This window comes from Populus euphratica, unplaced genomic scaffold (assembly GCF_000495115.2).
Source record: "Populus euphratica unplaced genomic scaffold, PopEup_1.0 scaffold171.1, whole genome shotgun sequence".
Classification (NCBI taxonomy): Eukaryota; Viridiplantae; Streptophyta; class Magnoliopsida; order Malpighiales; family Salicaceae; genus Populus; species Populus euphratica.
In genome coordinates, this window is record NW_011500056.1 from 270,458 (window position 1) to 283,690 (window position 13,233).

The 13,233-nt window shown below is 34.1% G+C and overlaps 1 protein-coding gene across 1 annotated transcript; it reads left to right on the plus strand.

Annotated features, from left to right (window-relative positions):
* The first annotated feature begins 1,896 nt into the window (after positions 1-1,896).
* On the plus strand, positions 1,897-13,015 carry LOC105107868 (sodium/calcium exchanger family protein / calcium-binding EF hand family protein). The gene is made up of 7 exons (XM_011001939.1): positions 1,897-2,538; positions 3,147-3,338; positions 9,180-9,361; positions 10,968-11,113; positions 11,212-11,488; positions 11,561-11,872; positions 12,518-13,015. The coding sequence occupies exons 1-7, from the start codon at positions 2,127-2,129 to the stop codon at positions 12,764-12,766; spliced, it is 1,770 nt and encodes a 589-aa protein (XP_011000241.1). The 5' UTR covers positions 1,897-2,126; the 3' UTR covers positions 12,767-13,015.
* The last annotated feature ends 218 nt before the right edge of the window (positions 13,016-13,233 follow it).

Here is a 13,233-nt window from a genome sequence, read left to right on the forward strand (position 1 = left end):
CATGAATTAATATTCATGTTTTACTTGTTTTAGTTTCAAGATATATCAATTAGGGCTAAAAGAAGAAGAAGAAAATATACCTAACTTAGAGGTGTACTTGGTTGTTGTACCTAGAAGACCTAGCATGAGGATGGTGGAGACATTGGTAAAAAAGTTAGCGGTTAGCAAGATTATTGGTGCTCTTATTACTGGTCTAGAAAAAAAAAGCTCCACTGCTATTATTGTTATTCATGGAAGAAGTGGAGGAGAGGAGTTGGTGAAAGAGATGCACAATTATTGGTGTAGGAGGTTGGTATTGGTGAAGGAAAAAATAACAGGGAAATGTTTTGGTGGTGAAGAGGAGAAATAAGGGAGGTTAAGACGAGAAGGACAAAAAAAATGGTGTAAAGGATTTTTTTTTGCTCCTTCTTCACTCTAATTTTTTTTTTTATGCATGAAATTCATCTTTATTTATAGAAAATAAAAAATGAACATGTGGTTTTTATTAGAAATAAATCCTGGCCCTTGATTCAAATGGGAAGGATCTCACCTATCAGTCAAAAATCACCATTATAAGTGAAAAAAATCGGCTGGAAAGGGTGATCGGGTCCACCTCTTTTATATAGTGCGTATTTTACACGTGCCAATAAATCTTTCCCCTTTTCATTCAAATTAGTTTCTAAATTGTTAAGTATTGAATTTGTCATTAAAACTTTAATAGTTTTGAATCATTGAAATCATTTTTTTTTCCTCAAACCCAGTATAAACCAATTGCTAGTTTTTTGCCTTGAGACCCAAGGATTCTATACAAAGCTAGCCATAGAGCTCAATCTAAATTAATTTAACGTAAAAATAATGTAATTAAAAAAAGTTAAGTAACAAAAAAAATAAAAACCATGAAATCACTTTTGTAATCATATTACCTTCGTCTGGGTTTATCATGTTTTTAGCTATAGTAATTTCACTTCTTGTTTTAGTTCTTTTACTAATAATAATAATAATAATAATAATAATGAATTATTATTATTATTATTAAATATTAAAAAATCAAGAAGGAAGAACTAAAATAATTAGGTTGGTAGTAAAGAAAATATAGAAGCAAATTTTATCATGACAGAAAATTATGGATAAAAATTAAGAAGAAATAAAAATAGAAATATAATTAAAGAATAAATATTAAGAGATATCAAAATATTTGTATCCGTAGATTCTTTCCCACAAAAAAAATATAATTAAGAAGAAATATCATTATGAAAACGGTATGTGCCTGCCCTGCTATTTCTTTTCCACCAAATATTTATGAAGCTCGATTTGACTCCCAGATCTGTACGAAAACGAGGAAGGAAAAAGAGCAGCCGCGGCGCGGCATCTCGAGTATGGTCCTACCACTAGGCCCAAAAATTATAAATTAGTTAACTAATATTTCTGATATTTTGTTTATTTTTTAATTTTAAAAGGGTTTTTAAAACAAATTAATTTTTTTTATTTCAGATTAATTTCTTTTTTATTTTTGATATATTAATATTAAAAGTGTTTATTTTTTAATTTTAAAACAAATTAATTTTTTTATTTCAGATTAATTTTTTTTATTTTTGATATATTAATATTAAAAATAAAATTTAAAAAATATTATTTTAATATATTTTTAAATAAAATATATTTTAAAAAACAACCAAGACAACCATGTATCCGCAATTTAATTTTACATCTTTATTTATTTTCATGAATAATTATGTATACCTTTAACAGTTGGAGGCATGTAAAAGAGAGTGAATTTATGTGAACCATTTCAGTTAGTTTTGATAGAGAATAAAAATACAAGGGAAAGATGAATTAAAAACACAGTAACTTTTATAAGAATACGATTAAATATATAAAAACAGAATCTTAAAATAGTTAAAAGCCGTTTCCCCTTAGATACGGAAAACTGGTGGTGTCGTGATTTTCAAGTTGAAGTTGAAACGGTACAGCTTCCAAATCTGGAAGCATGACGCGGCTAAGACACGGCCTATCTCACCAAACCTAACCTCGTCCTTTAGTTTTCAGAACTCCTACCGTCGATCTAACGACCAATCACTTCGGAAAACACATGACCATCAGTTCCTCTTTTATTGTTCATGTCTTAAACATTACAAAGAAACCAAACCATGAGGAACAGTTTCAGTTTTAACAGACGCCACCTCGTCCTCGCCATCCCGATCCTCCTCCTCCTTATCACAACCGTGCAATCACGTTACTCCCCCTTTGATCCGTCTGATCCAATCTCCGATGGCGTCCACAACAATCAGTCCCTTAATCAAACTACATCATCGCCTTTCCATCTCGCCCTCAAGAGTAGTGCAGAGGAGACGTGCGAGCAGACCTACGGATTCCTGCCCTGCACTACGACGGTGATTGGAAACTTGTTTTTGATTCTCGTCTATGGCTACTTGATGTTCCTTGCCGCTACATATCTGTCTAGTGGGAGTGAGCTTTTGCTTCAGATTCTGGGACCTGGTATTATTGGTGGCTTGTTTCTTCCCGTCCTTGGTGCTCTTCCTGATGCATTGCTCATTCTCGGTAATTTCATCTCCTTGTTTCTCTTTTTAGTTGTGGAAAATATGAATGATTTGAGGTAGGATTTATTAATTTCAACTTTTACTAATCTCGTTTCGTGATCTGGATATTTAGGATTTAATTTTCAATTGTTTAATTAAAAATGACAATGAACATTTTGGATCAATATATATATTGTTTTCGGTGTGAAATTATCTGGTTTTTGAATCTGATGGTTTTACCGGAAAAAAGAAAAGAAAAGAGTTTTATATTTTCTTCCTCTGGATTTTGTTTTTTAAAATTTGTAGTTTTTAGACTTTTTCTTTTTGTGCTTTATACTATTGCCTGCTCTTTACACACACACACTTTGTTTACCTCTTTCTATATTTTTTCTTTAGTCATTTATATTTACTTATAGAATTAAACATTTACAGTGAAACATTGAATCTGAAAATGAAAAGAATTAGTTTTTATGTGAATGTGAATTTTCTGTGTTACGGATACAAGGAAAGTGATTGTCGAATCATTTTGATTATTACTGCCAATTGTATTGTATATGGCGATTTTGGTGACACGATCGAGATAGCTTTTGTTTGGTGACGTTGTCTAATTTTCTCCCCTTCGCTCCATAGTTTCTGGACTTTCTGGAAGTACTGAAACTGCTCAAAGCCAGGTCTCGGTTGGAATGGGCTTGTTGGCCGGGTCAACTGTAATGCTTCTTACAGTCATCTGGGGATCGTGTGTTGTTGTCGGAAAATGTGACATGCGTGAGACAGAAAATTCTGCAATAGACCGAAAGGACACAAAAAGATTCAGCCTAACTGGTATGTCTCTTTTCTTAGAATTAACATGGTATCGACAGAACTTAGAGACAGACGCTGAGTTCTGGTAGATTTAAAGCACTAGGGCATCAGAAAATGTGGTTAATATTGTTTACCATTCTTTATAAGTAGTATTTCTTAGATAATATGCAAACTGAAGTATCAGACTTAACTTATTTACTTAAACTATGGAGAAATCTTGCGAGGCTGTTAATCTGGTAAGATCTAGAGGTATAAGGTTATGCTCAATCTGTATCAGTTTTCTGAAGCCCAGATTTACCTTCCAAGACAGGATTTTTTTGTGCAGTTTAATTGTTTCCTTGGGTTTTTTTTTTGGATAAATGCTACCCCTCTCTTGAAAGTGATGCATTTTGTCTTGCGAACACATATTTATTAAATATGTTGCAATTAAATGTATGATGCATGAGGACATCAAATATAGTGAACATTTTCATAAAATTTCTTGAGATTACACATCATAAGCTTTCCGAATATTGAATGCTGGCCTTTTGTACATGATAGAATGGTTCTGATTGCCCTCTCTCTTGATAAGTTATTTAATTATATACACAAGACTGTCAATTATACAAGGAAATTTAAATTTCTACGTGCTAAATTACAGAGTAATTTTAGGAAATTTTACATCTAAATCTCCTCTCCTATTTATCAGAGTATTTACAATCTAAATTAACATCTATTAACAAGGCATAATTTATGGCATTCTATTGACTCCCCCCACAAATTGATGTGGATTATCTATAAGCATCAATTTGTTTGCAAGAAAATTATGTTGTTACTGTGTGAGAGCTTTGGTAAAAATATTTGGCACTTGAAGATTGCTAGACACACGAGAAAGAGAGATAGTTTGAGCTTCAAACGCATTACAGATGAAGTAGCAATCAATGTTAACATGTTTAGTGTGTTCATGAAGAAAGAGTCTGAGATTAACTGAAATGTGAATGATACTAGTGTTTATTAGCATGAAGGGAAGTAGGGCAACCTGAAGAGAAGCCTAGTTTAGCCAATAGCCCTCAGAGCCAATGTATGTCAACATAAGCTTGGGACATGGCCCTATATTTAGTAAAGGACTTAGAAACACAATCTTATTTCTTGCTTTTCTAATAAATAAGAGCCAGACCAAGAAACATCCACCAACCTATAGTAGAACGTCGAGTATCACTACATCCGACATAATTACATAATCAAATATCATTATATGCTAAAGATCAAGTGAACTAACAAAAAGATAGAAAAGTCCCTCCAAAGCTGTGACATGGACATAGCGAATGATTCATCGAATTGTAGCTGTATGAAGGTGCCCAGGGGGAACCATGAACTAGCTACCATGTTGGACCATATAAGAAATATTAGGTTTAGTAATTGTAAGATAGACCAAGTTGCCAACCAATATATGATAGGCTATAGGGTTTGATAACAAATCACCCTCTTCTTTAAGTAGCTTGAGATTAGGTTCCAAGGGAGTAAGTATTAAGAGAAGAGTCCTGGAGACCAACAACAACCATCAAATCCTAGATATACTTGTATTGTGATAGAAAAATATTATATGAATCAACAGTAATTTCTGAACCAAGAAAATATGTAAGGGATCCCAAATCCTTCATGTGAAAAGAATCATGTAAATATTGCTTTAATTAGGAGATCAAAACCAAATCATTACTCGTGATAATTATGTCGTCAACATACACTAAGAGAATGACAAACCCAATCTTGGTTTTGCAAAGAAACACGGATGCATCATAATTGCTTTTGAGAAAAGCAAACTTGAGTAAGGTATAAGTAAATTTCTCATACCATGCATAAGGGGCCTATTTAAAACCATACAAGGAGCGGGGTAACTTGCATACTATTGAAGTAAGGGTGGAAAGTAAACCTGCAAGATGACGCATATAAAGATCTTCCTTGAGATCCCTTTGAAGAAAGGTGTTCGTCACATTCATTTGATTCAAAACCCAATTTTGAGAAGCGGCAATAACCAACATTGTGCGGATGGTAGTCATTTTTGCCAATAGAGCAAACGTTCCCTTATAACTTATTTCATATTCTTGATTATTTCCAAGAGCTACGAAATAGGCTTTATACCTGTCCAAACTAAAATCATACTTAACCTTAATAGAATAGATCCACTTATATCATCCTAGTGGAATCACACCAGTAGGACAATTCACCACTTCCCAAGTTTTATTAGCTTTAAGAGCAAGTAGTTCTTCCTGAATAGCTTGTTGTTAGGGATTACAATGGGTTATTCATGGATTGGGTTTTGTGGCATCCTTATTCAAACCTATTTCTACAATTTTTAACCGAACCCGATCGAATATAAACCAAACCCGACCTAATTGAGTTTCGAATATTTATTGGGTACTGCTAGGTATCCTCATGACAATAATATAAATAACAAGTGTGAAATATATAAAAGCAAGCAAAGCTAAAAGTGATTTTGAAGCAAACAGACCCGAATGTTCCTTAAGAGTTATTCATGATCTTGCAAGAAATACAAAAACAATATTCACTTAACCACTGATTATCAAAGCTATTTATAATATAGAATGACATTATTTGTAGAAAATTCCCCTTTAAAATATGTTTTGCCCAAATTTCCAAATTATTATCTCACTAATTAAACTAAGCAGCTTTTAAACAATTAGATACCTAAAAGAATCATTCTAACCACCACCAAATTGATTATAACAGACAAGATGAATGTTTACTCTTTTCCTTATTAACAATTTACATATCAAATTTTGTCTAGCATGTACATTTGCTCATGGGCATAAATTATACGAAGAATGACAATTGATCCCTGAAAACTTGTCCAAAATTAATTTTTTTTAATTTTATTCCCCTTTATATCTTGGTTTTTGCTTATCAAAAAATGTTGTAAAGCCTTTCAAACAATCTTTTGTGTTCAAGATTTGCTTATAGTACTCTACCAATTTCAATTTCAAATCTGATGGTAAATCTATCTCAAGTCCCTTATATCCTTTTTTTTTTTCCATTCTAATTGCTATAGAACCTTGTCAAGAGTACACACGTCACAGTGAGTGCCAACAAATAGAAAGTAACAAATTAGTTCTTCTGTTCATAATATGTTCGATGAATTTATTCAAAGAGCTTCCAAATGCCTTCTTCTTCTTAAAAGAATTGAAGAGGCAAAGAGGAAAGTGTGAAGTTTAGAGAAAAACCTAAATTTTTTTATTTATATATGCTTAGTATAAATGTAATTTTTCAAACTTTAAGATTATCTATATCCCAAGGCATAATGGATGGATTGGACAAAAAGCATGTTTCTTTTTCGTAGGGAACGATGCATAAAGCATACACACCTAAAAATATGAAGATTTGTATAAGGCCTGAAACATGAAAACTTGAAATCCAAAACTAGGGAAGGCAATCTATTTATGAGAAAGGTTGTTGCGGTAAATGCTTCTACCCAAAACTTAGAAGGAACTGGAGACTTAATGAGCATGGTTCTGTCGACATTTAGAAGATAACGATTCTTTCGTCCAACTACTTTATTTTGTTGTGGATTATATGGACAAGAATGTTGAGAGATAATATACCTTTAAATTGCAAGAAATATTAGAACACATGAGATATATATTCTCCACTCAAGTCGGACCAAATAATTTTAGCATCAACTGAAAATTGAATGTCAAAACTAAGAATAGTTTGAACATATAAAAAACTTTTGATTTGTGCCACAAGAAATAGATCCATGTATACTTGTTATGGTCATCAATGATTGTCACAAAATATTTGTATTGGACATGAGAAATAATAAGACTAATACCTTAAACATCATTATGAATGATCTCAAAACTATAGGTGACTTTATTTCTTTCAGAAGGAAAGAGTTAGGTTTTACTTTTGCCAAGTTTACAAGTTGCACAATTAGAAAACACAATGTAAGAAGAATACTCTTTATTATTCATTAGACCAAATTTCAACATATTAGATAGAACCTTAGAAGATAAAGACAATACAGAGAAAGAAGACAAACTTTGTGGAATAGGTAGTTGTAGACATAAAGGACATCCATGCTTAGGCTCATTATCAATTGCCCTGACATTTGGTCATGCAAAACAAAAACCACAAGGAGTAAGATGTATATCATAATTTTGGTCTACAAAGCTGGCCAAAAGAAACTAAATTTAGGTAATACAAGAACATCCTTAAAGTAAAAAGATGCATCACCAATTGCTATATTAGGTAGAGCATTTTTATTGGTTGTTTGAATATGTGAAGAGCCATGAAACTCTTACATTACTTAAATCATTTAGAGAATTATTCATATGATTAGAAGCACCAGCATCTAAGATCTAAAAGAGATATGAAGAACCGGTACCTTGAAGACCCAATGCTGAAAATGAACTCACAATTATTTCTTGTATTGTTTCCTGAGTTAGAAAAGGTGTTAGAGACTGCAAACCAGCAACATAAGTTACAATAACAAGCATAGGTGGCTGTAAGTCACCAGTAACAACAACATGATGGACCTTGTTGAAGGGTTAAGGATGAATAGTACAATCCTTAATAATGAATGTGCCCTGATTGCTTGCAGTAATTATAAAATTCTTAAGGATAGTTGGGAGGATTATGGTCATATTTCTTGCAACTTTAGCATTATGTGGTGCTCATGTCACAACCTTTTCCCTTGCATTAAGCAACATAGGCAACTAAAACAGTATTAGAAGCAACACGAGACTGCTTCATAATATTTCAAGTATTGAGTGTTGTCCCTCGTGCAAGAGTTCTCATAACAGACCTTCAAAGTCAGAATAGGATCTCTGTTTACTAGAGAGGCACATATAGATTCAAACTCGAGCCTTAATTTCATGAGAAATTGATCTCTTTAGCTAGTTTTGTATATGTGTTGTATTATAGAGACCATGGTTGCAACAAGGTCGGAATAATCATTTTTAAAAATAAAATAACCAGGGTAGCAGTCTTGAATTGATAAATCCCCCCTTGAGTATAGTTAGCAATGGCTAACTCAAGCTGGAAACGCCTAACATTGTTGTCATAGTTATAGACTTGAGATAATTCCACATAGCATTTGCACGTAGAGATAATAAGATGTGGCTTTATAGTTCCAAGAATTTAGGACATGATTTTATTATCTTTGGCATCCCAAGTTTCCTTGTCCGTCAGAGACCTCCCAAGCAACATAATTTTTGCTAGTGAATCAATCAGAATTGACAAACAATATCTAACTTCTCCATAAGTACTAAGGCTATGACTGGGAAAACTAGAACTAAGATTTTTTAGAGAATGACTCTGAAATTATAACAGAATGGTTTGAATTATTGCCAGTTATATAAAGAAACTTAAATCTATACATACTAATTACATAGTGATTTTAGGAATCTATACATGGTAAGCTAAATCTCCTCTCCTAAATACAACCTAAATTAACAGCTATTAATAATGCATAATTTATGGCATTCTATTGACAGTACAGAAAGGGAAAGGTTGAGTGAAAATAAGAAATAAAATGTAATATTTAGAGGGAGCTAAGCTTAGCAGCAGATGCATGAAAGGAATGATGGGGGGAGGGATTTAAATCCTACAGAAATTGAAAGAGAGGGGGAGGGGCTGGGGTTGTGAAATGTGAAACATTATACTGATAATGGAAGCCATCAAATTCTGAAGTAATCACATGGTTACTTGTAATTTTATAAACAAATATCATTCTAAAACATTGCACATTCATTATCAAATTTATTGCACTGATTACAATTGGAGCTGTGATGTGAAACAGTATGAAAATTGTGGTTGAATATACTAGATGCCTCCATACTCAAAATAATTTATCCATGTTTGCAGGCAGTGGAGTTACTACTGATATTTGGACATGCTATGCTGCAAGAATAATGGCTATATCTGTTGTTCCATTTATTGTTGTTCAACTACTGCAAACCCTCCATTCAACTTCAGGAAGGCACTTAGCAGTCTTGATTGGGCTGATTTTATCTCTTGCTATCTTGATATCTTACTGTCTTTACCAGGTAACTATTTTTCTTTCCTGTGTACGTAGTTTGTGGATATTATTAAGCTGTTTTTTTCATTGAGAAGTTAAAAGCTACCTCGTTGTTGCAGTCCCCACTTCCTTTGTAGCCCATAAAATTACAAAGGCTTGCTTTTTGGCTGCATATTTTTGGCAGGAACTAAACGGGCATTCCGCATGCTTTCATATTTTGTAGTTCATTGAAATAGGAGCCTATGTTTAGAATTGAACTCGGTATGCATGGGAAGCATAGTTTTGATCTTGTCTCATATGTTTCTAATAACACAGTTAGGTTATTATTTCTCTTAATATAACCTCTCTAGATTGGGGCCCTACAATTTGACTTAATTATAACTTTAATTCCTAAACAATTTGGCATTGCAAATGTTGCTATGTTCAGTAACATGTTATAATTTCAAAGATCGATGAAGTTTATTTGGTTAAGGATGATATGCATACTAAAATTATAAGAAGTCTCGATCTCCATGGATGCGCAGTTTCCAACGTTGATGCATGTTAAGTTTAGATTCTTTTGATACCCTCGTGAGACCTAATAATTCCTCTCAAGTTTCATTATATTCAAAATTCTACAAATGTCATTTAATGATTTTGTACTTGACAAATTAATGTGGAAATCAACCTCTTGATTGGTGGTAGCCTTTAAGGGCCTAAGTGTTACTCCGTACTTTGTGAACACAATAAATGTACTATTTATCATCATGTGAGTGAGCTGCATCCTAAACTGACATGCACCTTGTGGAAGGTGACTTGCTGGATAAGGTGTCATGTCGAGTTGCCGTTTGCTGCTTCAATGAAAATGTGCTCAAAACCAAAGAACTTTCTTTTGCATATTGTGAGAAAATCACATCCACCGAATCTGGTTTTGGAAAAGGAGTATGAATAGACCCCTTATCATCACAGACTACTTGTTTTTTGAGGTGTGACTTCTTGCTAGTTTAGACCAGAAGCCAGGCAGTTATTTGGTAAATCTAGTTTATTTTCAGTGGACCCTAGCAATTTGCATGTTTTAGTAAATCGAGAATGTGAATATCTGAAAAGCTTCGTAGAAACTTTTTTTTTTTTGGCGATTTTTGCTCTTGGTAATTAATGGCTTATTGCTCTAAGCAAGTGCAAAAAATTTAGCTACCAGTGTATGTTTTCTCCATTCTAGGATCTGTGATTTGTTTACAATGTTGCACGTTTGTTAGGGTGGATTAGTTGAATATATCAATGTAAGATTGTGCATGCTATATTGTGGAAATAATTACTTCAATTTTTCTCTTTTTTGTCACTGAAGAAATTTATTGCTAGTAATGTTTTTAACAATTGTCGGACAGCCATACAATCTATGTTTGAACTTGATACTACTTTGGTGTTTTCCCTCGCTTAAAATAGGTTAGGAATCGACTCAGTTGCCCTATTTAGTAGTTATATTTTAAGGCCCAAATGTTAGATACTGCGGCTTGGGTTCTTGTGATAATTGAGTCAAATAATGTGTGTTCGGTGCCTGCCTGTGTGTTCTCAGGTGCTACAATCTAGCCTTCTACGATCGGTTTTTGGGGCTTCTTGCCAAATTAATGTTTTTCCCTTCATATTATATCGGACAGGTCTTTCAGCCTTGGATCCAGGAGAGAAAACTTAAGTATACAAGGCACAAACTTGTGATGTCAGGAATTTTAAAGCATTTAAAACAGCGTGCTTTAGGAAGGCTTTTGACTGATGACAGTTCACTGGATGAAAACGTCGTAAAAAAGTCAGTTCCATGCTTCCATTACACCTGAACTGATAGTCTTTGCCTTTCAATCTATACATCTTTTAATTTGTAATTTTCTAATGTATATGCCATGCCAGGTTGTTCCACACTATTGATGAGAATGGTGATGGTTACCTTTCTGCTTCTGAATTAAAGGCACTGGTCATAGGAATCCGGTTTGAAGAGATAGACTTCGACAAGGATGATGCTGTTTCTAAATTAATGAAAGATTTTGACACATCTTTTGATAATCGTATTGATTTGGGGGAGTTCACTAACGGCATCAAAAAATGGCTTGATGAGGCAATACGTGCAGGAGGTGGCTCTCCTGACCCTGGTCCCCGGACACATAAGTACTTGGATGCCTTTCATGATGTAAGTGGCAGTATTGTGGCTCACCTTAGTGCCATAGTATCATATGATCATTTGATTTTGTAATTCATGCAGAAAACAAAGAAAGCACACGCTCTGTTGAGGTCTCCGGAACCAGAGGAGGGACAGAGTGACGAGGGAGTCAAAAACCCCAGGTGGACGTCCTTCAAAGCATCACTAATGTTGTTGGCTGGAGCTGTTATTGCTGCTGCATTTGCGGATCCTCTTGTGGATGCTGTTGACAATTTCTCTGATGCAACAAGTATTCCTACCTTCTTCATCTCATTTATTGCTCTTCCGTTGGCTACCAACTCTAGTGAAGCTGTGTCAGCAATCATTTTCGCTAGCCGTAAGAAAGTCACCACTGCCTCGTTAACATTTTCTGAGGTGTGTTTCTTACTTACCAGTCCCAGTGTTTCAGCTTCCTGCTCTTTAAAATTGATTGTAATTTACTGTAGGCATTCACAGCTATTTAAAAGGTCACATTTCAATCTAAAATAGAAAAATTTCGAGTACAGTTTTATGGCTTGTCTTCAAGAACACAATTTCTGATAGCCAAAGGAGGCAGCAGCAAAAGCACAGTGCTATTCTGAACCTGTTATTGATTTCTATTTCCAAGCTGAATGCATTTCAATTTGAGATGGTTCCTTGCATTATCTCCTCTAAATGTCAACTCGTTTCTGTTGGCATGTGATGGAGTATCCTGTCTAAAAAAACCCCGTACAGCACTAACCATTTACATGGTAGTGAAAAATGGGATATCCTAAGAAGCACAAGCTCAATGAACCACTTACGGAGATTCATAGTATGGATGTTAGTTGTGCGAAAGGTTGCCATTGAAATGACTTGCCTTAATTACAGGGGATGAAAACAAACAAAGAACTATCCTCTGTTTAATTTCAGAGATAACTCTGTGCCTTGCTTACATTCTTAGGAGTCAACTTGCAGTCTTATGTTAGTATATAATCATGCAATCATGAAAGAAACTGCGGTTTTTTTGAATGCTGACCTTGATGGCTTTTCTTACTGCAGCTATACGGGGCAGTCACTATGAATAATGTCCTTTGCCTATCAGTTTTCTTGGCCCTTGTTTACTTCAGGGAATTGACCTGGGACTTCTCAGCTGAAGTGCTGGTTATTTGTATTGTGTGCATCGTGATGGGCGCCTTTGCCAGCTTCCGCACCACATTTCCCCTCTGGACCTCTTTTCTGGCTTACTTCCTGTATCCATTCTCTCTGGTACTGGTCTATGTTCTTGATTATGTCTTGGGTTGGTCATAGGTTTGTGCAAATTGAAACCAGAGCAAGGCTCGTAGTTTGATCTTGTGGGATGGTTCCTGTTTGATAGAGAACACATGGCTGAGACCAAAGACTTTTATGATAGTGTTTTTTGGCTGTCCAAGCGTGATTCTGAATTTTGTTGGACACATGAGCTGATCCAGAAGACATTGTACTTGTGATTTTCTTGTGACATTTCCTATTTACAGTTGTGCTTTTTCAGACTTCAAAGCTCCTGTCCCTCCTGGAAAACAACCCTTCCTCGCTTTTTTTCCTCATGATTTAAATTCTAGTTGTACTTATTTTTAAAATAATTTTTATATTAAAATATATGATAATAATATTTTTTATATTTTTATATCAATGATTCAAAATATATAAAACATATTTAATTTTAACAAAAATTAAAATTTTTAGAAACATGGTTTACATGTGTTCCCAAACGATGTTTTAATATACCACTACATAAC